The sequence below is a fragment of the Moesziomyces antarcticus genome, assembly GCF_000747765.1.
Source record: "Moesziomyces antarcticus DNA, scaffold: scaffold_v10012, strain JCM 10317, whole genome shotgun sequence".
Taxonomy (NCBI): domain Eukaryota; kingdom Fungi; phylum Basidiomycota; class Ustilaginomycetes; order Ustilaginales; family Ustilaginaceae; genus Moesziomyces; species Moesziomyces antarcticus.
In genome coordinates, this window is record NW_014638998.1 from 525,441 (window position 1) to 535,636 (window position 10,196).

Consider the following 10,196-nt stretch of genomic DNA (forward strand, 5'->3'; position numbering starts at 1 on the left):
CAACCTGCGCTTCCGCGCCGTTGGGTCGCAGGGCAGATGCACCCAAAGCCATGGTCGGAGCGACGCTTGCACTGCTCGTGGTGCAGACGCGTTGAACATTTGGAAAGCTAGGACAGGAACCAGGAACGATGCCCACGCCCCTTGCTGTTGTCGACCAGGTTGCAGATGCCGAAGCGTTCCTGATTCGCACCCCCTTGAACCCCTGCCATTGGGATCAGGGTAAATGTGCGTGCCTCGGCATCGAGTTCGCTGTGTCGATCCGCTCATCCGCCCATCCGCGTTCGAACGCAGAGCCCGCTCCGCACAGGAAGCAGCTTGTCATCGGCCAAATGTGTCTCCGAGAAGCAAGCAGCCGGCAAGAAAGTGCATTGTCTGATCAAGCAGTGTTCAAGTCCGCGGAGGAGGCATGGCAAGGGCTCGCTTCCGACCGAGCTGAGACGCGGGCGCCAGTTTACCCCGACTCGAATGGGTGAGCGATTGTTTGGTAGCAGCCAAGCTTGCCGGTGAATGCAAGTGCAGCATGCGTAGCACAGTCGAACGCTCCCGAGCGGAGCCGAGATGTATGCGTGTGTGCGTGCGTGCGCAGCGAGGAAGGAGACCCAAGGTACGAAGGAGCGGATCGGTCTCGTGTGCACATGCAATTCGGCTCGAGGTGTCTGCGATATGCATTCTCGCGGGTTCGCTTGTGTGCCCAGTGGCGCCCGCCCCTCGACTCGCCTAACGGTCGCAGGAAAAGCACGAGCAAAAGCCGCACCGCGCAAACGATGGACGACTTGCAGCGCCGCCCTCGCTTCGTCACTGCAGCCAGGCTTCACAGGAGCGCCGCATTGTCGACAAGGATCATGCGAGGCAGGGCTGAGAGGGCGCCGCTACGTTTTTCATAGCGCAGAGTCGAGCCCCGCTACACGTTAGATAGGACGTTTGAGAAGGGAAAGACGCCATAGTCTCATGTGATGGTTGACCGAGCTTCATACATTATAGATAAGCGAGCTGACCCCGGGCGATGAAGCTGATGAAGTCAAGGTGGGCGAGCAGCTCGAGGAGAGGCGGCGGTGCGATAAGGCCGCAGATCATCTCGGCTTGGACCAATGGGCAGGCGACAGAAGAAAAGAAGGAGAAAAGGTGTGGGGTGAAAGCTGTCCACCTTGAGCGCCATCCGGAAAGGAAGGACAGGATCTTGCCTTGGCGCTGCATCACGATGAACAAGGCGGTTGTAGACGGGCTCGACCTGTTGGCGCTGCAACGCGGCAATCTCATGAATCGGGATCTGATCGCCGTTTGAGCTCGCAAGCTTGAACGCATTCCCATCAATGAAGGCGCGAAGGCGCTTGGCGCGGAAGTGCGAAGAAATGAAGCAGCTATCGTATGCCATCGACCCGGCTGACGCTCGGACACCGCATCTTGGAGGTGATTGGGCACGGAGCTCAACACAATGAAGCCGACTGATCGTGCAAGTACGGTGGTTTCTTCGCAGTCGACCCTGCATTGAAAGCATGGATGTGCGATTCTCCTGCATTGATTGCCCCACACAAGCCTTGCGATCGCGCCATCGGATGCTGTCATTAGTTGACGATGGCGCCAGCACCATCCATGCTACGGTATCATACTTCATTCCACATTGGCAGGTGGGGGGAAGAGGCGAGATGATGATGGATGGACCGCCACGCCGATTCATGTGCGCCAGGCGAGGCCCGAATCCGAGAGTGCAGGGGCAGAGCGGAGGTTATGTGCGGCGGCTATTCAATTCAGGGTCAGCAAAGGCCATGTCGATTCAGCTTCGACCGAAGCCGGAGCACGACAAAAGCGATTTTTTTTTTTTTTCTTTTTCCATTTCCGCGAAGCTACGGCTCTTCTGCTACCGAAAGTCAGCAGAAGGCAGACAGCAGACAGACGCGCTGTTTGGGTGCGCCTCTGCACGAACCATCCGCTAATTTCGAGGCCCAATTCAGTCTCGCTTACGGCGGCGCAGCCAGCGAGCCAAGCAGCAAGCCAAGCAGCCTGCTGGATGAGCTGCCAGCCAACTGCAGTCCTGCAGCTCCACTGCACTGCTCTGCACTGCACTGCAAGTCGCAACTGCGCTCTGCAGCTCCTCTCGACTTTCTCCAACCCGCCTTTCATTCTCCACAGCCGCGCCATCTCCCTTTCTCTCTCACACACACACACGCACACACGCAGACCCCTACACAGACGCATCCGCCTGCCCTGCTGCCTTGCTGCCTGCCTGCCCGCCCGCACCTGCCAGCCCGCACCTGCCTGCCCTTACCTGCCCAGATCCGAAACAGCAGTTCAACGTGCCGGGCCTGTCCTTTGCCTCTGCCTCTGCCTCTGCCTCTGTCGCCGCCTCGGCCGCCCATCCGCTGCTCCTCCTGTCTTTGGCGGCTCGCCCTCGTGCATTGCGATCGCCGAAAACATCTTAACCACTTCCACTAGACGCCGGCTCAATCCAGCTCAAAGCCAAGCCCCGTCAAGCCCTTCATCCGCTGCCCACTGTCTACATTCGTTAGCTTCGTTTCTCCTCGTCGTTGGTCACTCCCTCCTTCTGCCTCTTGGTCTCTTCCCTTCTCTCTCTTTCTGTCTCTCTCCCTGTCTTTCTCTGTCTCTCTCGTCGTGCACCTCGGAACCACACATCGTCGGCACCACTCTCGTTGTTCGCATCGTCGCGTGTACTGCTAGCCACCCAAACGACAACGCCATCCCGCGCGCTACACCATTCCTCGCAACCTTCGGCGAATCTCACCGCAACCACGCTCGCACCTATACCTCCTCTTCCACGGTGCTGCTCCCGTCAAGCCGAGCTGCCCTCAGTTCCGCAAGCACTTGGATCCCTCGGCATTCCCGGCACGGCACGACCGCTGCGCTCCGATCTACCACTCGGGCGAAATCGGCTCAGACGACGCACCAGCGTGCAGCCTTAGCAGCGTTGACACACGTCCCGGCGCGACGAAGCCGCTGCGCCCAATCCCACCACAGCAACTTGGCAGCGGGTCTGAACCGCCCCCGTCGGCACTTCCGAAGCGCACCGCCATCCGTCGCTCACTGACGCTCAGCCTCTCTCCGGACGTCCGGGCTGTACAGTCTCGGCTCAGATCTCTCCTCGTCGCCTTCGACTCGAGCTAGAGCGCGCAACACCTTAACACGTCCAAGGCAGCCGTCGCCGCCAGTGCAACCACACACGCCGGCTTCGGTCTAGAATCCACGCTCGTACATGATCCACACTGGAGCGCCTGCCATCTGACTGCGCCTCCCCATCCGTGCAGAGGCTCACTTCACCGTGGCACCTCGACGAGCCTCTTTTCTGGCTGCCATCTCTGTCGGGCGCATCCGTGCCACCTCCACCCGTCCCTGACGCTTCGTAACCGTAGGGCCGATCGAAGCCAGCACTCGCCAAGATGGGCAACTGTCTCTCATCCACCGACCAGAAGGAGGCCAAGGACCGCAGCGTGGCCATCGACAAGCAGATCGAAGAGGACAGCCGCAAGTTCAAGAAGGAATGCAAGATCCTCCTCCTCGGCTCGGGCGAGTCGGGCAAGTCGACGATCGTCAAGCAGATGAAGATCATTCACCAGAATGGCTACACCAAAGACGAGCTGCTGCTCTATCGACTCACCGTGATCAAGAACCTGGTCGACTCTGCGCAAGCGATTGTGCTTGCGCTGCGAAAGTTCAAGATGGAACCCGAGATGCCCGAGAATCGCGAAAACGTCGATGCGATCCTGCAGTATCGCGTGGATGCGGATCCGGGCGCGACGCTCGACCATGCCATGGCGCGCAAGGTGGACTCGCTCTGGAAGGACCCCATCATCCCTGCCGTGATGGAGCGCGGCAGCGAATTCTACCTGATGGACAGCGCCGCCTACTTTTTCGACAATGTCAACCGCATAGGCCAGCCGGACTACGTGCCGGACGAGAACGACGTGCTGCGTGCGCGTTCCAAGACGACGGGCATCAGCGAAACGCGCTTCAACATGGGCCAGCTCTCAATACACCTCTTTGACGTGGGCGGCCAACGGTCGGAGCGCAAAAAGTGGATCCACTGCTTTGAGGCGGTGACGTCGATCATCTTTTGCGTGGCGCTGAGCGAGTACGACCAGGTGCTGCTGGAGGAGAGCGGGCAGAACCGCATGGCCGAGTCGCTGGTGCTCTTCGAGTCGGTGGTCAACAGCCGATGGTTCCTGCGCACCTCGATCATCCTCTTTCTCAACAAGATTGACATCTTCAAGCAAAAGATCCCCAAGCAGCCGCTCTCCAAGTACTTTCCCGAATACAGTGGCGGACCGGACATCAACAAGGCGGCCAAGTACATTCTCTGGCGGTTTACGCAGACGAACCGCGCGCGGCTCAGCATCTATCCGCATCTCACGCAGGCCACCGACACGAGTAACATCCGACTGGTGTTTGCAGCGGTCAAGGAGACCATCCTCACGAATGCGCTCAAGGACAGTGGCATCTTGTAGTGATGCGTTGGGCCAGCCGTCGTTGGTTTGGTCATGGTCTCTCTTTGACAGTAGCCACGGGTGCATTTCTCTACTTTCTTTTCACTTCGCACACTTGTTTTAATGGAAACCCCTTTGTATCCTTTCGCATCCGCAATTCACGCTACCTTCTTTGATCAGCCTGGCTATCGGTGTGGTGTGAGCAAGTCGGATCGATCCGATGTCGAAGTGGTTTGGATGCTGAATGTGGAGTCGAGGGAGTGAGTAGGTTGAGGCGGCAGTGGTTCCGTGCTGGCTGCGGGAGTATGGGAAGAGTCGGGGTCAAGTGAGTTGGCGGTCAGTGTCGGGTTCGCAAGGGTGTCCAGCGCAAAGAGAACGAAGTGGCACTGCTCTCGCGGCATGGCTCGGCGTTCGGTTGCGCATGGACAATAGAGGCCCAGGCGAACAACGCTTTGACTCCTTTCTATCCCATCGTGTTGAATGCGTCGTGACATCCATCCGAGGTGGTGGTTTGCGAGCACCCTCCAAGACTTTTCCAGCGGAAACCTCGATGCGACTTGCGGTAGGATGGGGTTCCTCGCGCGACTGAAGTTCGGTTATGGTGATGCGCAGCAAACTAAGGCCGCATCGCAGTTGACCGGGCATGGCTGAGGGGTTGAGAGGCAGGCGTCGAGTCTTTGCTGGCGAACCGGGTCTGCACCTTGTGCTAAGCGAGCTGCACACTTGCAATGCACCATCCGAAGCGCAAAGACCTCAATAATACGCTCGCTGCCTCTGCTCGTGTTGAATTTTTGAGAGACGTGCGTTTCCAATGGCTCTCACCGGCTGAGACTCGGCCAGGGATCGAAGGGTAAAAAAAAGAATCGCAGATGCTTTTTGGCTTCCAGAAGCCCGCTCGGTCGATCCGCGCTCGGAGATGCCAAATCCGCCGTTTTCCCATCGGACCTTCCGGAAGAGCAGCATCGATGCTTTCACTCGCCAATGCGCCAGTCCAAAAGCGTACTGTTTGATGGCCATGATGACCGAAGCATCATCTGGCGTTTGTCAGTCCGAACCGGGAAAAAAGAGCAAGTGCGGTACAACAGCAGTCAAAAGCCCCGCTGCACACTGCGCGTGTCGCTCGGCCGCCTCTTGCCGCTCTTTTTTTTTGTGGTTTTAATTTTTTTCGCAGTCAGCTTAGCCGCACCGCAACGCAACGGCTGCAGATCCTCCGAGCGGCCAAATCAAGGAGACGGCAGCGGCGACGCGCTCCACTGCCCAAAAAGCTCTTGCTCCTCTCTTGCTCCTCTCTTGCTCCTCTCTCGCTCATGCATGCTTCTCTCGTGCACCACCATGCCCTCGTGTACCCGCTCTCGCCTCGCCTCGACTGCGCCTCACCTTGCCTAGCTGCCCCTGAGCCACTTCGCGCTTGCCTCCCTCGTCTCTCTATCTCGATCCTTAGTCCTCCATCCCCCCCTTCATCACCCCGGAGACCATCTCTACTTGTAACGCTCCTTCCTTCAGGCCCCTCGATCGCCGTCCGACTCGACTCCGATAGCCATCTCGGCCCAGCTCTCACCCTTGGCCTTCGTTTCGTCGCCTCTTTGGATTCGGACGCCCGCTTCACGAGCATCGAGGCACACTCCTCATCTATCGATCCAACAACCACCTTGGCCACCCACCATCCCTTTGCTATCGCCCTGAAATACAGGCTGCTGTCGCGCATCGAACCCGGACTTCACGCACATGTTTCTTCTGTGATTGCTATTATCAACATACGCTGCTAGCCAGCTCTCTCCACCTTCGTCCTTTGACGTCTGCTTCTCGCGTCAGGCATGACCGATCGCCTCTGTCGCTGCGGCTGTGGTACCCACGCCGCAAGCTCGAGCCGTTCTCAGCCACCAAGCCGCTCTCTCATCCCTCTCGCCACCTCGACCTCATCATCGCAACCCAATACCGCTCGACCCTTGTCAGCCCCTGCTCCGCCCGTCGCCCGTCCTCGTCGGCGCACACTTCCATCATCCCCGCAACCACCGCTCCTTTTGGACTCCAGCAATTCTCGGCAAGAAGCTTCCATCACCATGGCTGTCGCCCAATCATCGTCACGACGCACAAGGCGCCGACATGCATACGCGCACGGCAGCAGTAGCTTCTTGCTGCTTTTGGTCTCGCTGTGTGCTCTAATTGGTGCATCCGTCGCCAGCTCTGCACTTCCCTCCATGACACCTGCACCTGCGCTTTCCACGATCCAAGCATTCCACACCCAGCCAAGTCAAGCTGCACCCACGCCCATCCCAGCATCGACCACCGCAGACCGAGATTACCAGCAGCTGGCCGCCGATGCATCAACCTCCTCTGCGCCGCCCAATCACAACGTCGATGTCCAAGTGGCACAGCCAGTCGAATGCGACTACATGAACATCACCTTTGACCCCAGCAGAGGCACCCCTCCCTACACCGTCATGATTAGCATCGAAGACTACTGGCCTGTCACCGTCAGCCTGCCTGCCACCTACGACGACGCCTCCAAGGACCTATGGCTCTACCAGTATCCCGTCCCCTCCTTCACCGGCCCCACCAAGAACCCTTCGCTGATCGTCACCGTCACAGACGCGTCCGGTCTCATGGCAAACTCTTCCGCATTTGTCCAGGTCAACAGCGCCCCCACCGGTGCAACATGCGCACCCTTCGACTACGCCGGCTCCTTCTTCTTCTATACCCAGGGAGCCGCCTCCATGTGCCAAGACTACAGCATCTTCTGGGACGGCAGCTACGCTCCCCCTGTCACCGCCGTCTTCCTCCCCGAATTGGCACCGCCAATCTACGTGCCCGCGCCCAGTCTGACCAGTTCAAACATGTCCTGGGAGGTAGCCATGCAGGGTGGCACTCGGTTCGTCATGACCCTGGGCGATAGCCGAGCCGTTGGCGGCAGCGGGGGTGTCTCCAAGCTCAACATCGTTGCCCTCAACGAGTACTACACCGACTCATGCATCGCGCAAGCCAACTATCAGCATCGTGTCTTTGCTCCCGCCTCGACCGCTCCTCCCGCCTCGGTCTTCCCCGACGCCACATCGACGCTCGCATCTCTCACCACGAGTGGCGGCATCGTCGCCACCGTGACCGTCATCGAGACCATCAAGAACGGTCGCACCGTCCACGGCAAAGGAGGCGGCGGACTCTCTTCGGTTGGCTTTCTTGTCGTCATGATCGTCGTCTTCGCCACCTTTGGCTTGATGGGCGTCGCGCTCGGTTGGTTCTGCTACCGCCGTCGTCAGAAGCGAAAGCACAACATCAAGGCCTGGGACCTGCCAAACTCCGATCCTTCGGTCCCCTTCAACGCCGACCCCAACATGCCCATTGCTCCCGGCGTCTTTGGCCGCTCGGTCACTCGACAGGCCAGCACCAACACCCGCAACGCTGCAGATCGAGCCAGCCTGTCCGGAGTGAGCAATTACGATCCGGTCTCCCTGTCGTCGCGGCCTCTCGGGCACGCGCCCTCGACACGTGCGTCGTTGCGAAGTTGGACATCGAGCGCCTTTGATCATTTCCATATCGCCACAGGAGCACAGCAGACTGGCGCTCATCAGCCCGCACACACGGGCGACTATGCACTCATGGATGCGGGAAGTGCTGCCGCCGACGCACATGTGTCTTCGCGTGGCGGCCATCATGCACGATCGCCGACGTCTGGAACGCTGTCCAACAGCTCACGCGAAGCATGGTCTCCTACCGATTCCATCCCACGCACTTTTGGCTTCTACTCGGACGACCCACAGACGCCGAGCTATCTACAAAGCCGGACCGGCAGTCCGCCGTCGGTCTCGCGTTCCACGAGCGCGGATGGAGCTTCTTCCAAGTCGACGCGCGTCGGTGCTGGGCCCACCTACCGTCCGGACGCCGCATCGCAAGCTGCCTACCACGACTTGCTGGCCAGCAACACCACGCGCATGAACTCGGTGCGCAATGTCGCTGGCGCACGCACGCAGGGATGGGCCGATCTTTCGGGCGAGCAGCGTGATGGCAGGCTGGTGGGCTCGGACCCGTCGACGCGCATCGTTCGTCATTCTGACGCTGGTCTTCTGCTGGACGACAATGATAACGGCGACGAGCTGATCAACCTGCGCGAGGGACGGGTGATGGAGCTTCCACCTCAGTACGACACCATTCATCCCTCGACGGGATCGCATCAGCGACCGCTGTACGAGCAAGCGGCCCAGTCGTACAGCCAGTCGTATGGCGGGCAGCAGGGCACGCGAGCGCGACAGCACGTGCGTGCCCTCGACTCGGTCGACATCTCCGAGGCTGGAAACCGGCCCGCTGAAGTGCATGCGGCTGATCTGGTCGACGAGAATGATGATGAGTCGGCGTTCTGGGCCCACTGAGCAGCCGCCGCTTTCTCTTTCTCTGCTTTCGCTTCCGTCTTTCTCCTAGGCTCGCCACTGCGCTCGGTCACGACCTTGGCAGGCCGATGCCAGATACCCACTGTCCCTCATGGAATCGCTAGTTTCTTGCTCCTTGCAGCCTTCATCGCTGCTTTCTCCATGTTTATTGCGCTTCAAGCGACTTTCTTGGATCCATTGTATTTCATCTTGCGGACAATTTAGACTCGCCTTTGTATCATTGCTACTGGAAACGACCGAGACTCGCAAAAGTGGGGGTGGTGATGGCTCGGGAAACGGACGTGGGCCGGGTTGAGGGCTGGGATTGATGCGTGAAATTGGAATGTCGCGGTTGGATGACGTGCTTGAGCAGGTGGAGCAATTTGGAATCGGTACATAGCCGCGATGTCATGGGGTTCTTGACTTCTTCCAAACCACTACCAACACCCCTACTTCTTGACGACGCAGACATGACGGGTGTCACGACAGACGAGCCATGGCCCGAATTTGCGCTTCCGACCGTAGACCTGGTGGCGGGCTCTCTGGCTGGAGCAGCCCAGGTCGTAGTGGGTCAGCCTCTAGACACGGTTAAAGTGCGATCGCAAATCGCTGCACCGGGCGTGTACCGAGGGCCGATGGATGTTCTCCTGCAGACTGTTCGTAACGAAGGCCTACTTGCGCTCTACAAAGGAATGGCTTCGCCGTTGCTGGGTATTGCAGCACAGAATGCGTTGCTGTTTACGGCGTTTCAGTCTGCCAAGCGGTGGATCTCCCCCCACACGCAGAACCTGTCAACCGCTCAGATTGCTGGAGCAGGTGCGATTGCCGGCGGGATCAACTCCATTCTTTCGGCACCGGTGGAGCTGTTCAAGATCCGAATGCAGGCCCAAATAAGCTCGTCAAAGAATGCACCGCAGAAGCTGTCGCAGGTGGCACGGGAGGTGTATACCAAGTACGGCATGCGATCGGGCGTGATGCGTGGATTCTGGGTCACAGTGTTGCGCGAAATGCCCGCCTACGCTGGATTCTACACCGGCTTCGAAATGGCAAAAGCCTCCCTCCGCAAGAATCTCCCCGCGTCAACAACGGCAAATGGCACAACGCTGCCAGTCTGGGCTTTGATGGTCTCGGGTTCGTGCGGCGGCATTTGCAACTGGCTCGCTTGCTATCCCCTCGACGTCCTCAAGTCCCGCATCCAGTTGTCAAACACCCCGCTGCAAAAAGGTCTCGGCGGTCCTCTGGTGTTCAGGTACATCTCGCAAAGTGCCAAGGAGATTTACGCTGCAGAGGGCGTGCGCGCATTCACGGTCGGTCTCTCTCCCACCCTCCTCCGCGCAATCCCCGCCGCCGCAGCCACGTTCACCACTTTTGAACTCGTCAAAGACGCTCTCGAAAAGCCTTGATC

General features: G+C 59.1%; 3 protein-coding genes across 3 annotated transcripts; all 3 read left to right on the top strand.

The window, feature by feature from the left end:
- Nucleotides 1-128: 128 nt before the first annotated feature.
- On the top strand, nt 129-4,454 carry PAN0_012c4585 (guanine nucleotide-binding protein subunit alpha-3; the record flags this gene model as incomplete). Its single annotated transcript, XM_014800122.1, has 9 exons — nt 129-469; nt 587-677; nt 731-829; nt 982-1,122; nt 1,870-2,066; nt 2,272-2,521; nt 2,674-3,060; nt 3,118-3,201; nt 3,363-4,454. 9 exons carry the CDS (start codon nt 129-131, stop codon nt 4,452-4,454), a joined length of 2,682 nt encoding a protein of 893 aa, XP_014655608.1.
- Nucleotides 4,455-6,247: 1,793 nt separating this feature from the next.
- Nucleotides 6,248-8,794, top strand: PAN0_012c4586 (uncharacterized protein; the record flags this gene model as incomplete). The annotated part of the gene is made up of 1 exon (XM_014800123.1): nt 6,248-8,794. The coding sequence occupies one exon, from the start codon at nt 6,248-6,250 to the stop codon at nt 8,792-8,794; it is 2,547 nt and encodes an 848-aa protein (XP_014655609.1).
- Nucleotides 8,795-9,201: 407 nt separating this feature from the next.
- Nucleotides 9,202-10,194, top strand: PAN0_012c4587 (mitochondrial carrier; the record flags this gene model as incomplete). Its single annotated transcript, XM_014800124.1, has 1 exon — nt 9,202-10,194. One exon carries the CDS (start codon nt 9,202-9,204, stop codon nt 10,192-10,194), a length of 993 nt encoding a protein of 330 aa, XP_014655610.1.
- Between the last annotated feature and the right edge of the window lie 2 nt (nt 10,195-10,196).